This window comes from Ctenopharyngodon idella, chromosome 5 (genome assembly GCF_019924925.1).
Source record: "Ctenopharyngodon idella isolate HZGC_01 chromosome 5, HZGC01, whole genome shotgun sequence".
Lineage (NCBI taxonomy): Eukaryota > Metazoa > Chordata > Actinopteri > Cypriniformes > Xenocyprididae > Ctenopharyngodon > Ctenopharyngodon idella.
In genome coordinates this window covers 11,630,214-11,651,545 of record NC_067224.1, presented here as the reverse complement: position 1 = coordinate 11,651,545, position 21,332 = coordinate 11,630,214, and the positions used below count along the sequence as shown (strand labels likewise).

Below are 21,332 nucleotides of genomic sequence, written 5' to 3'. Positions count from 1 at the left end.
ATTGCAATGAGATATTTTCACCAAACATGGTACATGTGTGTACAAGCTCAGTCCGAGGTCACAGTAAAAAAAAACTGTAGTGTTTGGCCACTTGGTGGCACTGTAATAGTAAAAAACAGGAAAACCACTACATCTACACAACAGTTAGTCTGATTGACTTGAAAATTGGCATGCACTGTCCTTGTCAAGTTGCCATGATGGAAAAGTGATTGTCCACTTGGTGGCGCTATAACAGGAAAAAAACATGAAAATGACTAATAACTACGCAATCGTTAATCCGATTGACTTGAAAATTGGCATGCAGTGTCTTGGCCGAAGGTGCCATGAATGTCTATAAGGACCTTCGCGTCTCTCAAAAAACATGGCTGCCATTGGCCTAAGAATTTTGAAAACCTGTTTGACCAGGTTAACGGAGGCCGATCAAAACGAAACTTGGTGGACCTATTTGACTCTTGACTCTAGCGGTCTGTGTGAAGTATGAACGAAATCAGCCACCAGGTGGCGCTATGTATCACACATAAACGATATTCATGGCATATGTTGAATCTCCTCATTCTCTATAAGTTTGCCTTAAGGTCCTAGGTATTTCATTCAACCTCAAAACCACTGCAGTACAATTCTCTTTTTTTTGTAGGTCAATAATTATCAATAACTGTTGTACTTTATCATTTGGATAGCCATAACAGGATCATTCAGAAATGTATCTCCATACAAAAGCCTATAAATCTTAAATGCTTTCGTGTCGGCCTAGAACCTAACACCATAAATGGTATAAAGGTCCGATAAATGCTGCTTGCAGCTTTAATTTTATTATTATTATTCTTCGTCCGCTCTGGAAGTCTATGGCAGCCCATAGAACCATATGGTAAAAAGTTGTGAAATTTGGCACAAAGTTAGAGGACAGTCTGAACTGTGTCCATAGCAAATTTGGAGTCTCTAACTCAATCCCTCTAGCACCACCAGCTGTCCAAATTTGCACTTCTGTTTATGCTAATAACTTTTGAACCGTAAGGGTTAGAAACAAAATTCTTTTCCTCTGATTCTTTGGCTCAAGACGATTCGAATGTCCCTATGACGTCATTTTCCGTCATGAAAATTTTCCTGCCATTTTAATTTTTCCTAATTTTTCGAACTCCTCCTAGGCCGTTACTCCGATTATCACGAAAATTGAACCAGATCATCTTCAGACCATGATTGCAAAAAGTTCTTAAAAGCTTTTTGATAGATCCATCCATTCTCGAAAAGGGCACATATGAATTCGACGAAAAGCTCGCAAAATCAGACTTGAGGCTATATCTCCAAAACGATTTATCGTATTCTGACCAAACTTTGTACATGTCATCACAAGCATGACTTGAGGCAACATGCAGTGTTTCGGCGCAGTGCCACCTACTGGTCCGGAGATACGAAAAATTGCTATTTTTGCTAATAACTTCTGAATGGTTTGTCCAGAAATCATAAATGTGGTCACGTCAGATTCGGGGTATCATGCTGAGTCGAATGATAACCATTATTACCATATCAGCCATTTTCCAGACCAAACTTTGTACATATCATCCCAAACAAGACCAGAGCCTACATGCTGAGTTTCGGCGCAGCGCCACCTACTGGTCTGGAGATACAAAAAATGGCTATTTTTGCTTATAGCTTCAGATAGGTTTGTCCAAAAATCATAAAGGTGGTCTTTTTAGATTAGGGGCATCATGCTGAGTCGAATGACATCCAATTTTCCCATGTCGGCCATTTTGGCCATCAGCCATTTTGAATTTAGTTTTAAAATGCTGTATTTTATGAACGCATTAGCGTACCGTTATGAAACTCGGTATGGGTCATCAGCACAAGACCCTGAGAAGTTTCGCACCAGCGCCACCTAGTGGAGAATTATTTATTTTTTTCATATGCTTATAACTTTTGATCTGGTTGACTTATTTTCACAGAAGTCATATCCTTAGCGAGTGTTATTGTCACCTCACTCTGACCATACCACATTAATTTGGTCACAGCGCCACCTATTGGTCGAAAGTGATAAAAAAGTAAATCTTTATTTTTGACTGTGTATATCATTTTTTGGCTCTTTTGCCTAAAATGATCTTAATAGGTCTTTAATTGCTCACTGTTGCAGTTGGTCTGATGCTCCCAGCCATGTTGGCTGGCTTGTTGTGCCTTTTTTGCTTGGCCCCATAATTGCTGCTTGCAGCTAACTCCAAAATGAAATGGGATATTTGCACCAAATTTGACACACATATGTATGGGGTCACCCTGAGGACACATAAAAAAAAAAAATGGTGGGATTGTACCTCTTGGTGGCGCTATAATTGAACAAAACATGAAATTTCCATTAACTACAATGCAGTATTATGATATAAAATGCTATATTATATGAATGAATTGATGTACCATTAAGAAACTCAGGATGTGCCATCGGCACCATGCTCTGAAGATACACAATAGGTTTTGAGATAGCGCCTCCTTGTGGTCAAATTTTATAATGAAATTTAAAAAAAATGCTAATAGCTTTATATAAATGTGGCCTATTGTAATGAGACTAGTCTTATTAGATTCCGTGGGTCATGCTGAGAACATTGATGCCAATTTTGCAATAGTCAGCATAACTTAGTCTCCACCACTTTGATTTTCTTTAAAATCACACTTTTTCAATCTCCTCCTAGACCATTGATCCAATTTTCACCAAAGTCGAATCGTATCATCTTCAGACCATGCCGGCAAAAACTTATGAATTTCACATTGATAGATAAAACCATTTTCCTATACCGCAGTGACGAATTAGACGCATGATGCCAAAATGACTGTTGAGTCTGTATCTCTGCAATGCTTTGACATATTGACACCAAACTTTGCGAGTGTCATTGTCACCTCACTCTGACCATACCACATTAATTTGGTCACAGCGCCACCTATTGGTCAAAAGTGATAAACCAGTAAATCTTTACTATTGACAGTATATATCATTTTTCAGCTCTTTTGCCTAAAATGATCTTAATATGTCTTTAATTGCTCACTGTTGCAGTTGGTCTGATGCTCACAGCCATGTTGGCTGGCTTCTTGTGCTGCTTTTTTTTGCTTGTAGTAAGTCAGTCCATGGGAAAAAAATGTGAAAATTTTTGTTTAATACAATAAATTTCCCCCAAACCTTTAATTTAATCCACCCAAAATAGACTTTAGTCATAGTTGATAATTTAAGATTTGTCTAATTAAAGCTCTTAAAGCTCTAAAGCTCTGATAAGTTGTTTGTATTCTATTTTTGCAGTTCTGTGATAAAATAAGATGATAATACTCAAGTATTGCGCATACACATACAAAATGGCTTGCGTGCTCCCGTTTAAATGACGAAATATGCGTCAGAATATTTTGACACCTTTTTTCTTTGTTTCACAATACTCAATTAATGATTGTAAACAGAGGTTGGTGTCTTTAGAATAAGTATCTGTGCTTTCAAGTACATCAAAGGGTTAGTTCACACAAAAATGAAAATTATGTAATTAATTACTCACCCTCATGTCGTTCTACACCTGTAAGGCCTTCATTCATCTTCAGAACACACATTAAGATATTTTGATTAAATCCGATAGCTCAGAGAGGAATGCCAGCAATGACACTTCCTCTCTCAAGATCCATAAAGGTACTAAAAACATATTTAAAACAGTTCATGTGAACTGCTATTACAAAACTGCTGAAATCACGTGACTTTGGTGCTCCGAGTCACTGATTCGATTCGTAAAGCTCTGAAGCAGTGTTTTGAAATCGGCTCATCACTATATTGTTGAAAAGTCGTTATTTTGTTTTTTTGGCACACAAAAAGTATTCTTGACGCTTTATAATATTAACATAGAACCACTGAACTCACATGAACTGTTTTAAATATGTTTTTAGTACCTTTATGGATCTTGAGAGAGGAAGTGTCATTGCTGGCTATGCAGGCCTCACTGAGCCATCGGATTTAATCAAAATATCTTAATTTGTGTTCCGAAGATGAACGAAATTCTTACGGGTGTAGAACGACATGAGGGTGAGTAATAAATTACATTATTTTCATTTTTGGGTGTACTAACCCTTTAAAGTTATTAAAATCAATCCAATATATACAGGGTCATACAGAGAGATTCTCAGCTATGATATTCAGAAACGTCATAAATAGATTTTATTTATCAATTAACTTCTATGAACTAAATCAAACCGATATTTGGTCGATACCACCCTTTGTGTTTAAAACAGCTTTTGTCTTAGATAGCCTACATCACCTTTAAACGGTATGGCACGTCGGCTTAGTAAAAGTCTCAGATCTAAACAAGTAAACACTGATATACACACCCCACACACAGTCTGTTCGCAATGTCTACCATTGTGACAGATGTTCTACTATCTACTAATGTTTATTGTATTATGTCTTTATAAATATTGTATAATGTCTTTATATTACATATACTGTATACAATATACAGTATATGTAATATAAAGACATTGGAACATGTAAACTTCTGTTACATTGCAAACAGACTGTGTGGTCACAATTATAACACCTGTCTTTTTTTTCTTTCATTTTTTTAGGTCCTATTCCGAACAATTTGGTACTCTCTTCTGTGGAATCATTGAGGAGTGTCAGACCTCAGCCAATGATCTGCAAGGTTCTGGATGGCATGTCAGAAATTAATCTGGTGGAGTAGTACCCAAAGGTTCTTTGCTATCCTATCAGTGCCCTGCTGTGTCATCAAGGGATGTTGCGAAGCATGCAGAAGCCCCACCTTCCCTACACTTCCTATGGATGGGTACAAATTTGAAGGAAGTTTTAAATTTGTCCTCAAATTCCATGAGATGCGTTTCCTAGAAAGCTTAGCAGTAACTAAAGAGCTCAGCACAATAATAGAAAAAGACACACGGGATCAGTCACAGTCTGCTCTATGGAACCAAATGCGCTTACCACGAATTACATCAAGTAGATTCCGTGAGGTGTGTCACGTGAGGGGATAAACCTCCAGCCAGGCACTAGCTGCCCGAATAATTAAAGGGATTCGGCAGACTTCTGCAATGAAGCGTGGACTGGAACTAGAGCCTGAAGTCTTGCTTCAATACTCTGGCATGATGAATGTGAATGTTTCACAGTGTGGGTTTGTTATGCATCCGGATGCGCCACACCTCGGCACAAGCCCTGATGACAGAGTGTATGACTCGACTGAGAACCCTCCCTTTGGACTTGCAGAGGTGAAATGCTCTGATGTTGATGACATTTCTCATGTAGCACACGTCAAATTTCTTAACAGTCACGCAAAACTGAAGGAAAGCCACAAATATTACTGGCAGGTTCAGGGACAGCTCGCAGTAACAGGTCTGAGTTGGTGTGATTTCATAACAGACTCCAAAACTGATGTCACCATTGAGTGCATCCGGAGGAATGACAGTTTTATTGAGTTGATGAAGGTCAAACTTGATTTATTTTTGTTTAACACATACATGAATATGTATCTTACCTCTAAGAGTTGTTAAAATACAGTAGTCAACATTTGAAGTGTGTGTGTGTGTGTGTGTGTGTATATATATATATATATATACACATATACACACAGTATCTCACAGAAGTGAGTACACCCCTCAGATTTTTGTAAATATTTTATTATATCTTTTCATGTGACAACACTGAAGAAATGACACTTTGCTACAATGTAAAGTAGTAAGTGTACAGCTTGTATAACAGTGTAAATGTGCAGTCCCCTCAAAATAACTCAACACACAGCTATTAATGTCTAAACCGCTGGCCACAAAAGTGAGTACACGCCTAAGTCAAAATGTCCAAATTGGGCCCAAATTGTCAATATTTTATGTGGCCACCATTATTTTCCAGCACTCTTGGGTATGGAGTTCACCAGAGCTTCACAGGTTGCCACTGGAGTCCTCTTCCACTCCACCATGACGACATTACGGAGCTGGTGGATGTTAGAGACCTTGTGCTCCTCCCTCTTCCGTTTGAGGATGCCCCACAGATGCTCAATAGGGTTTAGGTCTGGAGACATGCTTGGCAAGTCCATCACCTTTACCCTCAGCTTCTTTAGGTGTGTTTGGGGTCGTTATCATGTTGGAATGCTGCCCTGCGGCCCAGTCTCCGAAGGGAGGGGATTATGCTCTGCTTCAGTATGTCACAGTACATGTTGGCATTCATGGTTCCCATGAACTGTAGCTCCCCAGTGCCGGCAGCACTCATGCAGCCTCAGACCATGACACTCCCACCACCATGCTTGACTGTAGGCAAGACACACTTGTCTTTGTACTCCTCACCTGGTTGCCGCCACACACGCTTGACACCATCTGAACCAAAGTTTATCTTGGTCTCATCAGACCACAGGACATGGTTCCAGTAATCCATGTCCTTAGTCTGCTTGTCTTCAGCAAACTGTTTGCGGGCTTTCTTGTGTATCATCTTTAGAAGAGGCTTCCTCCTGGGACGACAGCCATGCAGACCAATTTGATGCAGTGTGCGGCATATGGTCTGAGCACTGACAGGCTGACCCCCCACCCCTTCAATCTCTGCAGCAATGCTGGCAGCACTCATACGTCTATTTCCCGAACACAACCTCTGGATATGACGCTGAGCACGTGCACTCAACTTCTTTGGTCGACCATGGCGAGGCCTGTTCTGAGTGGAACCTGTCCTGATAAACCGCTGTATGGTCTTGGCCACCGTGCTGCAGCTCAGTTTCAGGGTCTTGGCAATCTTCTTATAGCCTACGCCATCTTCCAGGTCCTGCAGATTCTTTGGTTTTCCAGCATCTTTTGCATATTTGAACCATTTTCAGCAGTGACTGTATGATTCTGAGATCCATCTTTTCACACTGAGGACAACTGAAGGAATCAAACACAAGTATTAAACAAGGTTCAAACATTCACTGATGCTCCAGAAGGAAACACGACGCATTAAGAGAATTGGATGAACACAATAAATTGTACTTTTTTTTGTCTTCTGTGAAACATGTAAGTATCTTTTGTAGCTTCCAAAGGGCAGAACTAAATGAAAAAATACGTTCTTTAAAAAAAACAAAAAAACAAAAAAAAACTTGCACATCAACTTCTTGTTCAAAGGTTTTCACCCCTGACTCTTAACGCATTGTGTTTCCTTCTGGAGCATCAGTGAATGTTTGCTTTTGTAATAGTTTTGTCTGAGTCCCTCAGTTGTCTTCAGTGTGAAAAGATGTATCTCAAAATCATATAGTCACTGCTGAAAAGGGTTCAAATATGCAGAAGATGCTGGAAAACTGAAGAATCTGCAGGACCTGAAGGATTTTTCTGAAGAACAGAGCTCAGTTTAACTGCTCAGAACAAACAAGGGACTCATGAACAACCATCACAAAACAAAAAAAACAGTCGTGGATCATCCAGGTAATGACACACAGTATTAAGAATCAAGGGTATGTAAACTTTTGAATGGGGTCATTTTTATAAATTCTGCTATTTTTTTGTCTTGTGGACTTTATGTAAACAACTGTTATGTGAAATAGTTTATTAAGGACAGTACTAAATAAAAAATTCAATTTTCATGATCCTTCTTATTTTGTTAAAATGATTAACATTTTTGCAGATTCTGCAAGGGGTATGTAAACTTTTGAGCTCAACTGTATATATATATATATATATACACACACACACACACACTTCAAATGTATATATATATATATATATATATATATATATATATATATATATATATATATATATATATATATATATACACACAGTGGGTACGGAAAGTATTCAGACCCCCTTAAATTTTTCACTCTTTGTTATATTGCAGCCATTTGCTAAAATCATTTAAGTTCATTTTTTTCCTCATTAATGTACACACAGCACCCCATATTGACGGAAAAACACAGAATTGTTGACATTTTTGCAGATTTATTAAAAAAGAAAAACTGAAATATCACATGGTCCTAAGTATTCAGACCCTTTGCTCAGTATTTAGTAGAAGAACCCTTTTGATCTAATACAGCCATGTATTTGTTTGTTTTTTGGAAAGATGCAACAAGTTTTTCACACCTGGATTTGGGGATCCTCTGCCATTCCTCCTTGCAGATCCTCTCCAGTTCTGTCAGGTTGGATGGTAAACGTTGGTGGACAGCCATTTTTAGGTCTCTCCAGAGATGCTCAATTGGGTTTAAGTCAGGGCTCTGGCTGGGCCATTCAAGAACAGTCACAGAGTTGTTGTGAAGCCACTCCTTCATTATTTTAGCTGTGTGCTTAGGGTCATTGTCTTGTTGGAAGGTAAACCTTCGGCCCAGTCTGATGTCCTGAGCACTCTGGAGAAGGTTTTCGTCCAGGATATCCCTGTACTTGGCCGCATTCATCTTTCCCTCGATTGCAACCAGTCGTCCTGTCCCTGCAGCTGAAAAACACCCCCACAGCATGATGCTGCCACCACCATGCTTCACTGTTGGGACTGTATTGGACAGGTGATGAGCAGTGCCTGGTTTTCTCCACACATACCGCTTAGAATTAAGGCCAAAAAGTTCTATCTTGATCTCATCAGACCAGAGAATCTTATTTCTCACCATCTTGGAGTCCTTCAGGTGTTTTTTAGCAAACTCCATGCAGGCTTTCATGTGTCTTGCACTGAGGAGAGGCTTCCGTCGGGCCACTCTGCCATAAAGCCCCGACTGGTGGAGGGCTGCAGTGATGGTTGACTTTCTACAACTTTCTCCCATCTCCCGACTGCATCTCTGGAGCTCAGCCACAGTGATCTTTGGGTTCTTCTTTACCTCTGTCACCAAGGCTCTTCTCCCCCGATAGCTCAGTTTGGCCGGACGGCCAGCTCTAGGAAGGGTTCTGGTCGTCCCAAACGTCTTCCATTTAAGGATTATGGAGGCCACTGTGCTCTTAGGAACCTTAAGTGCAGCAGAAATTTTTTTGTAACCTTGGCCAGATCTGTGCCTTGCCACAATTCTGTCTCTGAGCTCTTCAGGCAGTTCCTTTGATCTCATGATTCTCATTTGCTCTGACATGCACTGTTAAATATATGAGTGTCACAGCAAAGGGTCTGAATACTTAGGACCATGTGATATTTCAGTTTTTCTTTTTTAATAAATCGGCAAAAATGTCAACAATTCAGTGTTTTTCTGTCAATATGGGGTGCTGTGTGTACATTAATGGGAAAAAAATGAACTTAAATGATTTTAGCAAATGGCTGCAATATAACAAAGAGTGAAAAATGTAAGGGGGTCTGAATACTTTCCGTACTCACTGTATGTATATATATATATATATATATATATATATATATATATATATATATATATATATATATATATATATATATATAAAATTATATACAGTACACACATATAATGTATAAATGTATTTTTGATGCAATCGGGATTAATCTTTTGACAGCCCTAATATACACACAATATTTTGATAAAATTATTACTATTACCTATTTATTAGTACAATATATATATATATATATATATATATATATATATATATATATATATATATAATGATTGTAAATGTATAAATGGAGACATTAACACTTAACTTTTTAACAATGTAATCAATATTTGTACATATTTAATTAAATTTAAATACTTTTTTTTATACAATTAAAGAAATATTAAACAGTTCATTCTCGCTAGCAAAATTAGGTAATTAAATTACATGTTTGATTGTAGGTATGTTGTGTGTTTTTGCTTAAAGGGCATTCTGACTTATTTAGACTGTTAAAGAGTTGGATTCTCATGCTAAACATGGCCAAAGTTTTTTAGTTGTGAGGGAAAGATAACCTTGCTTCCCAAAGAAACCAGCGTTAAGTAAACAGTAGAGCTGAGAGATTTCTGCTCACGCATTACATTGATGCGCTCTCGACATTTGTCATTAAAATAATCATAGAAACCACCTTAAATTAACTATCAAAATAAGGATAAAGTCATGTTTGAAAGTTGCAATCAATTTTTTATTGGTTAAAATTAATGGAAATATCTTGTGTTTTCCGTGGCTGCTCGAGCCCTCAGGCTTATGGTTTTATAAACAAAGCCCAGTTCGATGCTGGATTTACATATCGTTTGAAACTGAAAGATGGAGCGGTCCCAGCGATAAAAGATCCTGGTCATGAGTCAGAATCACAGGTAGTAAGTAAAACTGCATCAAATGTCTGTTTTGTTGGCAATCGGCACGTAAGTGCATATAATGTAAAAAACACAAGCGTATAGTGAATCAAAAGTTATCCAGGGATAATGCGATGGTGTATTGTGTGTGTTTAAATACATTTTTTTAGCTGACCAGATAGCTTGCAGACGATTGCTACGCAAAAGCTGCGCGTGCTTGTGACTTTTTAACTTCGCCCAAGGCACGCCTCCAGGAGGTCGGCTGTTTTCGGAAAGACTCGTACAGCCTATCTGTCTTTTATAAATATGATAAAACTAAAGACTCTTCAGAGATATGAAGGATGCTATACTACTCTATAGGTACTCAAGATTAACATGAGATTGACTGTGTGTGTTATGTACCCTTTAAAGAAGCCATTTTGTTCTGATTTTTTTTTTTTTTTTTGGTACATATTTCCTGTATTTTCTGTTTGTATCTAAATAAAGAGAAAATAAATATGGATGGTCATATGGATGGTCATTAAAACATTTATACTTAAGCCTAAGACTTTTGCACAGTACTGTAATTTCCAACTTTATGCGCATACATAGAGTACACTCACATAAGGCAATATATACTATACAGCAAATCTCAACTGCCTAATATAAATATATTATGAACATTAACAACATTTCTATTAAGATGCTTTGACACAATGTGTATTCTGAAAAGAGCTATATAAATAAATTTGACTTGGGGTTGTGTTACAGTGATTTTATCATAGGATAAGCAGGTTTTAGAAGAGGTTTAATGCATTCAATGGCTAAATGTAATAATATTTTAGAATCTACCACCAACCACTCATAATTCAACAGGAGAGGTTTGGAGTATATGTACAGCAACATTGAGGAAGTGTTGCCCTTTTGATAGTGACAGACTCCAGCTCTGCTGACTGGGGTTGTATGTGGGAGGTGCTGGAAAGATGGCTTTAATGTCATCCAAATCAAAACAAAGTCCACACAAATACAAACAACCAAGTTCAGAAAATCTTCCCTGCCCAGAAGTGAATAAAAGCAGCTTCTACATGGCACAGGTTATCAGTAGAATAGAACCAGATTGTAACCTAGATTTCTGAAAAACCCAATTGGACTTGGAAAAGAGAACTGTGATGGAAAGAGAAAGAGAGGAATGAAGAAACTGGGATAATAAATATAAATAAAAACTATTGTGATGAGGAGCTGAAGGCATCTAACTGGAAACAGAAGGGAAAGAAACACTGGAATAGAGGATAAATATCTCAGACAAATGAGATATATGAAAAACTAATAACACAACTAAACGTATTTCTGGAAACAACTGAAATTGATATCACTGACATATTCAGACAGCATTTGCATTTGTCCCCTCTAGATATAACTGAAGCTAAGCACTGTATCAGAGAGCAGAGAAGAAAAAATTTGAAAATGTGTGTCTCTTACCATCTTTGTTGCTGGTGACGGGAATGTTGTGGACAGTTCTGAGTTTGAAGCAGGAGCCGGTTAACACTTGCAGTTCTACTGAACTCAACACACATGGCTGCAGGTCTGAAACACACATACACACACACACACACACACACACACACACACAGTGAGCGCTACACATCGGTTTTATTATTGCTTACTACAACTAAGACTATTAAAACATTTCTGTTCATTGAAATAAAGCTAAAAAAAAAAAAAAAAAAAAGTATTAGACGAAAAACCTACACTAAACGAAAATTAAAAATGTTGCCTTGGCAAATATCTGAAATAAGTTTAAGTTGAATCACTGAAATTACTAACTGGAAATAGACTAAAACTGAACTAAAATTAAAACTGAAATAAAAAAAAAAAATTACATTTAAATAATAATATAAAAAGGAAAAAAAAAAAAGACAAGCACATAACATAACTAAAAATATAAATAATAATAATAATAATGTATATAATGTATAATAATGTAATAATACTAAAATAACACTGCTGTGTTGAACGTTCAGGATGTCTATAGAAAGGTAGAACATTTTCAGGATCATTTTCAAGAAACATTATGACCCCAAATCCCCCTAATGCCCAACACATTATTTGAAGCTCACTTGTATGACAAAGAAGCCTTTGGTAAGACCGTTGGTAATTCATTTAAACATGAAATGCAACATTTTTTATGGCTCTTAATGAAGAAAAAAAAAAAAAAAAGCAAAGAAAAACCATTACTATATGCAACTGGTCTTATATTAAAAAATAATTATAAAACATACAATAAAAAAATGAATAATTATTTAAAAAGTAAACAGCTTTGTGAACACTTTGTGAATATGGAAGCATAATGGGTAGCAATTTTCAATTTGAAATGTAACATGCAAAATAGCAATGCAATATGTAAAATGGCAATGCATCTCTGTATTTAAATTTACATTTTCCATACCATATGTGCAATGTTTGGAGCAAAATGATAATTCAAATTCAATAATATAATTTACATTTGCTATTTCCTACACTACTTTTAACACATAACTTAAACATAAATTTTAACGATTTATAAGTCGCAAAATTCAAATGAAAATGTATCACAGAAATGATTATATATGTTTAACATGTTCAAGCAAAAATTTTAGCAAAATTATCATTTAAATGTTATGTTTCTTAATTGCATTTACACTCACAGTTAAGACACTTGCGTTTGCATTTTCATTAAATGTCCTGCAATGAATGTAGCAAAATTCAATGTGGATTTGAAAATGCATTCTGAGCCAATCACGTCCCCGCCCTGTCCTGTCAATCATTGTGTCAAGGCGGGGCCAGGTGTTGGCGATATTAACAGGCAGATAAAGTGGATAATAATACGATGTGTAGTCCATCTGGATGCTGAGTGGTATTTCTAATAATAATAATAATAATAATAACAACAATTTTTGTTCCCAAAAATAACTCTGGTGATGTCTAAACCCATCTTTCATACCTTAGAAAACACTTTGGTCTGATGTGAACAGGTGCTGGTGGTGTGTTGGATATTTTATTGGCACAGTTTGCGCCCTTTAGTACCAATTGAGCATCATTTAAACCTCACAGCATACCTGATTGTTGCTGACCATGTCCATCCCTTTTTGCTGACCATGTATTGTTGCTGACCATGTCCATCCCTTTATGACCACAGTGTACCATTTTCTGATAGCTACTTCCAGCAGGATAATGCACCATGTCACAAACCTCAAATCATCTCAAACTGGTTTCTTGAACATGACAATAGCCGCGTTTCCACTGTTGGGCCTAAAGTGCTAGAGAGTGCCAGGGCCAGTCACGATTCCACTGTCACTTCTGGGGCTTGATTGTGCCTCGCCGGGGCTTCCTCGGGGCCAACGGCCAGGGTTTCTCGGCCCGCCGAATACCTTGGTCCAAAGTGGGCCAGCTCGGGCTTGAGGGAGTGGTTACGAACAAAGGCGGAGTTTATCTGTGTGTGGAGACGGAGGCGCCATGGATGATTACATAGGTTACCAGCTAACATCAGCATTAAAGACTTTTAAAAACATTTTAGCTCAAAACTCACTTTCAGACAGCAGCAAGTGTTTGAAATAACTTCTGTTTGTGATCCGATGTGGATTCTAATCACCAAGACTATGCGCGCTATTACCATAGTAAACATGGTAAATACGACGGCTTGAAATCAGACAAATCATATATGTAGGCTATCACAATCATGTATTTATTTTATCTGTCAGCACGTCTCGTCTCTTAACGGACTGTCTGATATCCATATTTAGTTCAGCATATTTCATAAAATAAAGCAACTACAGTTTTTCGGGATTCCTGTTTCTCAGACTGAAAATATAACTGTTGGGACTAGTGTTGTCAAAAGTACCGGTACTTTGGTACCAAGTCGGAACTGAAATTTTGAAAATGTGATGATACCCGCATTTCTGTAGTACCGGTAGTACCGAGAATCGGTACCCGCTGATAGGGCTGTGGCAGCATTTACTTGGATATGACACGAGTGATGAGTTCACATTCTTTACTGTGGTAAAGTAGAAAAAACACTGTAGGACAGAAACCTTTTTGCTTGCACGTCAATTTCTATTTAACACAGTTTGTGCTTGTTATTAGACTTTATAAGGCGCGTCAAGTTTATTTGTATAGCGTGTTTCACACACGTTGGTGATTTTTACTTTCACTTTTTTCTGGCAGCGCAAAATCAAACATAGCCTAAATGTCTTGCCCCTGCGGAGGATAAAACTCGCTCTTCAGACCTTTTACAACAAGTGTCAGTTGCTTGTAACATCAGGAGATAACATGAAGATATTATTAAAGAGAAATTGTCTCTTTCCTGCTCGTGTCCCACATCCCTCTCAAAGAGCAGAGCGGTAGGCTATATGACGCATGTTTGCGTGGAAATAAAAAAAAAAAAGAATGTTTTTTAAATAATATTTAACTTTCTTATTATTTAGATTACCATTATTTACTGATATTTATTTAATAGTTTTACAGGCTGTAGTGTGTTGTTTCACTGACGGAATAGCTAAAATAAACACGCACGTCTATTACCCCTGTTGAAAAAACCATCACATGCTGGTAAGGTAGGTTTTGAAGCTGGTATGCTGGTTTGAGCTGGTCCAGGACCAGCTTAGGACCAGCACCAGCATAGGACCAGCATGTAACTGATGATCTTACTAATAAAATTAAGTGATTTTTACTTATTTTGAGTTAGTTTGTTGACCTTACTGAGTTTAACTAAGTAAAGACAACTTTTTAGAACTGAAAGATATTAAACTCAATTATTTTCAATTATCCTCTACTTAAAATAATGAGTAGTACGAATTTTTAGAGTGGTCAAGCGCAGTTCTACCTGTAGGTGGAGTCGATTTGCAACGTATTCTGAAGGGAAAAAGCACATGGAACGGTGAGTTGGTGCTTGTTTGTCATATTTTAAAATTTCTGAATTGTTTAATATACATTAATCGATAGTGTAATATAATCAGATTAAATAACTTACACAGTGACACTGGGTATGATGTTATATTATTGAAATCGTTGAGTTGTGTTTGATTGTGCTAATTGAAATTAGCAGTTAGCATTTGCAAGTTACTGGTCTTTGGCTGCATGTTTTGAATAAAGGAACGTTTTTTATGTTTTAGATATTTTTATTATGTGTACAATGTAGACTGGGGAAAACTTTACTAATTACTCTACTGATTTATATTTGGATGCTAGTTTAGGTGTGTTGTACAGGGATGTTATAATTTGTTTGTTTTTTTTATTTTAGATTTCTTAAGATTAAAATGTTTGAAGACTACACAGTGGTTCGTAATTAATATTTAAATCTATATAGTAAGAATTATTTTCTTAATTTTCAGAGCTTGTTTTGTGGAACGAGACATGTAGATTAACATAAGGCTATTTTTCTTAATTTGCAGGATCTGTTTTGTGGAATCAGATATGCATTGGAAATGTAAGTAGCCTGCTGTATTTTTCTTTTGAAAATAGAGCTCTACTACTGAAGCAATGTCGCTTAAAACATGGAAGCTGCACCAGAACTAGTCCAATTCCATGCCTTCACACTGACTGTTTGTGTTCATTCAAGTTATTTAATTCATTGAAGGGGTATTTAACAAGAAATCATTCTAAACATGTTGATACAAAATAAACAAGTATGCCTTGAACACACTAACTGTGAACCCAATGTACATTTGACTTTTATTTTCCCTGTCACAGATCAATGCAGAGTTCAATCACATCACAATCAGAAGCCTCAATCAAGAATTCTTCTCAGCGCTTTATCAGCTTGCAGCTTGATTTCTGGAAATTTGTGCAACAAAGAAAGTGGCAGTTGAAAAGAGAGTTTCTTGCGCAAATTAAATCTATGATAAGCTTGTCAATGCTTCTCTCTTAATCAAAAATCTGTTACTGTATTAGCTCAATTTTATATTTCATTCGATGTTGTAATTTATCAGGGCACTGATGTCACTGAATTTTTTATATTAGATTTTTTCGCTCATTTGATATTTCATTCAAATTTTTTATTTTTTTTCACAGCACTGTCATCACTGCTAAGTGCACAGTTCTTCATGGCCTTCCTCTCATTCTTGGAGAAAAAACCTCTGATTTGTTTAAACATTGCTGACAGGTAACTTTCTCTGTATATTTCATTATAAACTATAATTCCCCACACATACATTACATATAGGCATTCAATATGCTTCATTTAACTCTCTTATCTTGGATCAGAAATACAAACTCTGCATTTGTTTCATTTCTTTTTTTTTTTCTTTTCTTTTTTTTTATCCAGCATTTTGTTAAATGCAAATTCTGTCATCATTATACAGTTATTTTTTATTTTTATTTTGTCTATCTACCAGACAATACTTTAAAGGGTTAGTTCACCTAAAAATGAAGTTTCTGTCATTAATTACTCACCCTCATGTCGTTCTACACCCCGTAAGACCTTCGTTTATCTTCAGAACACAAATTAAGATATTTTTGATGAAATACGAGAGGTATATGACTCGTCCATAGACAGCAATATAATCATCACTTTCAAGGTCCAGAAAGGTACTAAAGACATTGTTAAAACAGTCATGTGACTGCAGTGGTTCAACCTTAATGTTATGAAGAGACGAGAATACTTTTTGTGCACAAAAACAAAACAAAAATAACGACTTTATTCAACAATTTCTTTTCTTCCATTTCATTCTCCTACGCTGTTTACGTTCAGTGCTTCCAGGTTCTATGTCAGAATGCCGGCTCAGTATTGGCTGACGCTGTTCACGTGAGCAGCATGACGCGTGTGTGATGCTGATGCAGGAGTCGGCCAACACTGAGCTGGCATTCTGATGTAGAACACGGAAGCTGTGGACTGTGTTTGCTATGTCAACAGAGTAGGAGACTGACAGGGAAGAGAAGAGATTGTTGAATAAAGTCGTTATTTTTGTTTTGTTTTTCTGCACAAAAAGTATTCTCGTCGCTTCATAACATTAAGGTTGAACCACTGCAGTCACATGGACTATTTTAACAATGTCTTTAGTACCTTTCTGGACCTTGAAAGTAGTAATTAAATTGCTGTCTATGGAGGGGTCAGAAAGCTCTTGGATTTCATCAAAAATATCTTAATTTGTGTTCCGAAGATGAACGAAGGTCTTACAGGTGTGGAACAACATGAGGGTGAGTAATTAATGAGGATTTTCATTTTTGGGTGAACTATCCCTATAACAACCATAATTAATCTCTGTTAGTTGTACGTAGACCTGGTACTTTGTTATATGTACATTTGTGATTTTAAATTGTAATGTAACCAGAATTGTGATATTGCTGTTCCTTTTATTAGGACTGTGATTGTGACACCCTTCTTCGGGATTCTGACCGTGATAACAGAAGACAGCCAGGATTCTTCCTCCACAAGAACTACATTTGGAGTCTTCATGCACAGCATTATTCTAGACTGAGCCATTGTCATGGATGAACTTGAAAACCTTCCAGGTGCCATGTGACTAATTTTTGGGTTGATATGTGCCAAATTTGGAGTTTTTCTTTCCCTTGGACACAATTCTCTGAAACCAAACCTACATTCACTTAAAACCCTTCTGTTGATGTAAGCAAAGGCTGTTTGAGATCGTTAAAGACTTAGTTCACCCAAAAATGTAAATTCTGTCATCAGTTTTTCACTCTCATGTTGTTTGACTTTGGTTAGTCTTTCAAACACAAATTTAGATATTTTTAAAGAAAACAGGCTGGAAAACGTTCTGGATCTTTTAAGTTTTGGTTACCTGGACTTTCAGTTGGAGGGACAGAAACCTCTCAGATTTCATTAAAAATATCTTCATTAATGTTTCAAAGTCTAACCAAAGTCTTATGGGTTTGTGACGTCATGAGGGTGAGTAAATGATGAGAAAATTTCATTTTTTTTGTGAACTATCTCTTTAATCTTGCGGCTGCACTAAAGTCAACATTCTTTTTAATTAAAGTGTTAAATTGTCACCTGCCAAAGTTTAAACTGTCAAAATTAAGCTAACATTGATTTTTGTTTCATGGTCAGCTATTCAGTTTCTTGTCAAAAGACTGTTAGTATTATTGGTTTATTCATCAGTCATGATTTGTAATGCATATTGTTACATTAATGAAAAATGTTTAGAATTTAAGGGTGCCAGAATGGCATTGTTTGGTACATTGTAGTGTCTGAAGAAAATTGGTGAGCAATAAATAATGTTTTGCCTAAGATCTGTTGTTGCTTTTTGTCTTAACTTATATTTTTTAGTTCAGCTTACTTGAAAATTAAGGCAATCGGTTTCCTCACTTTTTCTAAATAAAGTCAACTTATTACATTTTACAGTGTAGGACCAGCACTTGACCAGCATAAACCAGCTCAAACCAGCATACCAGCTTCAAAACCTACCTTAACCAGCATATGCTAGTTTTTTCAACAGTACAAAATGGATGTTTAAGCATTTTTTTTTTTTTTCAAAATTTATTTCATTGAGGTAGCCTATATATACACACACAAACATACACACATGCTCCAAATCATATTTAATATGTTTTTAAAATAGGCTATATAAAATAGTAAAATAGTTCCAACAGATTTTGCTGTGGTACCGAAATTGGTACAGAGAACCGTAAAATTTTCAAGGTATTGGTACCGACTACTGGAATTTTGGTACCGTGACAACACTAGTTGGGACTGTCACTGGAGAGAGTGCTAAAGCTCCTCAGGTCATATTTTTGGTGGAAAATTTGTAGAAATTATCATTCTTTGTAAATGTGATGTAAACATATGACTACAAATAACATGACTACAAATAAACAGAAACAGACGCGACTGAACAAGTGCGTGTGTCCTCTTTCTTTTGTGAAATAACAGTAAATACCACTTTATTTCTGTGACTAATGTTTAATTTTGACACAAATTAATTAAGTAAACAACAAAATGCCAACAAATGCCTGCTTTTATCATGTTCACTTTACGATCTCAATAGTTTCCAGTGATTTCTTTCTGATTATTTTTCTGATAAAACTTCCATTTGTTTGTGATGACGGGTTTGTGTGACGTTGTTCCAGAGAGGTGTGTTACAGGCGGGTTTTAGTGAAGCGCTGCGGAGCTTCTGGCCCGACGGTGGAAATGCAGCGTGATTTTGGGCTCGGTGCTACAAGTCCGGGGCTATTAGCCTAACCTGGCCCGATGAAAGCCCTGGCTCGCACTGGCCCGACAGTGGAAAAGCGGCTAATGAGTTCACTATACTCAAATGGCCTACACAGTCACCAGATCTCAGTCCAGCAGAGTGCATTTGGGATGTGCTGGAACTGGAGTTTTGTGGCATGATAGCTTTTGTAAAATGTCAAAAAACATTAGCAGTTGAGAAGTTTTAAATAAAAAATGAATATATAAAATGATGTAAAATTAAATGGATGCATAGAAGAAAAAAAAGATTAAAAAAAAAAAAAAGAAGAAATATGCCTATGTAATTTGTTGCTGTGCCTGTGACCCAGAAGAATGACCCTACTCTGTGTAGCTGTCCAAAATGTTTCTAAAATAGAAAAGAGAGAAATTAAGACATCACCAGAATGAATTTTAGGAGCATTAGACATGGTCTGGGCGGGGTGCTTTCTAGTGTTTGAAAGATGGGTTTAAACATCAGAATTATTTTTGGGAATAGAAATTATTATTATAAATAACACTCATTAGCATCCAGATGGACTACACATAATTGATGCATAAACAACAACCAGAACAATAAAAAGAGAAAAACATACAACCATACTGATAGAGCAAACAATAATCTCAGACAGCTTGTCTAAGATTATTTCTATGAGTAAAGCAACCTGCTGCAAAGCACCGCTCATTTGCGGCGCCACTTTTCAGCGCTTCAACACCACCCCACTCATGATAAGGTGAACGAACGCCAGGCGCATTCTCTGTGAAGCGTTCTAACCATAAATATCTATGGTTCTAATTATGTACTGGCTGTATGACTGACAGAAGCGCATAATCTGCAGGAACATTGACATCTCTCTGTTCTTGCTCCATTTCATTTGCCTGTAAATGCCTCGCTCTTGATATCTGTGCTGCCGCCATGTTTCCATCACCTGGCCCCGCCTTGACGCAATGATTGACAGGGTGGGGACGTGATCGGCTCGGAATGCATTTTCAAATCCACACTGAATTTTGCTACATTCATTACGGGACATATAATTCAAATGCAATCGCAAGTGTCTTAACTGTGAGTGTAAATGCAATTAAGAAAAATAACATCTAAATGATAATTTTGCTAAAATTTTTGCTTGAACATGTTAAACATATATAATCATTTCTGTAATACGTTTTCTTTTTAATTTTGCAACTTATAAAACATTAAAATATATATTTAAATTATATGTTAAAAGTAGTGTAGGAAATAGCAAATGTGAATTATATTATTGAATTTGAATTATCATTTTGCTCCAAACGTTGCACATATGGAAAATGTAAATTTAAATACAGAAATGCATTGCCATTTTACATATTGCATTGCCATTTTGCATATTATATTTCAAATTGAAAATTGCTACCCATATGCTTCCATAGAAGGCCAATTCAGGAAGGATGGATTGTGTAATTTTGTAATGATGATTTGATATTGTATGGGAGAATAATCTGATCTTTTTTAATATAACAAGTCATTTTACCTTTCTTCAGCAGTTTCTGAATGCTTTCCCTCCATTCTGACCTCTCATAATCTGAGGACAGCAGGAACAGGTGGTTCTGGAGAGAGAAAGAGACAGTGAGTTAAAGCATAGGTCTTCAACCCTGCTCTTAGGACCCACTATCCTGCAAAGTTTATTTCCAACCATCACGTCTACATGGCTGCGTTTACACTGGCACAAAAAAATTCGATCTTTTGCTCACATCTGACACAGATCGGAATTAGTTGCACACGTATAAACACAAAAATCAGATTTTTTCGCATCCAATCTGAGCCACTTCCAAATGTGGTTTTAAATCCGATACGGCACGTTTGCTCACTAAAAGGTAGCTTTTATGTTTTATTATGAAGCAGACGTGCTTGTATGCACTCACACTAAAAATTCGCAGCTTTATTATTGAGGTGGGATATATGTTTAACGTTATCTATTTTTCTAGAAAGAAAGTGCGCGCACACATACATTCAGCAGCTGAATTTCAACCTTTGCCCGGTTAATTTAAAAGAGACCGCCGTGTTGTTTTTCTTATAAGCCAAAAGCTCTGTAGCTGCTCTCTCCCTAGCTCGCTCGAAT

General features: G+C 36.7%; 1 protein-coding gene across 8 annotated transcripts in view; it reads right to left on the bottom strand.

Annotated features, from left to right (window-relative positions):
- Positions 1 to 21,332, bottom strand: part of abr (ABR activator of RhoGEF and GTPase) — a 321,977-nt gene that overhangs the window by 126,576 nt on the left and 174,069 nt on the right. For all 8 annotated transcript variants that reach the window (XR_007930235.1, XM_051893761.1, XM_051893759.1 and 5 more), the window contains 2 exons: positions 20,745 to 20,820; positions 11,559 to 11,663 (listed from right to left, as the gene is read on the bottom strand). Coding sequence is in view for 7 of the 8 variants with exons in the window: in XM_051893761.1 (XP_051749721.1) it covers positions 11,559 to 11,663; positions 20,745 to 20,820 (181 nt within the window). In the remaining variant the exon portion in view is untranslated. The remainder of the gene's footprint in view (positions 1 to 11,558; positions 11,664 to 20,744; positions 20,821 to 21,332) is intronic.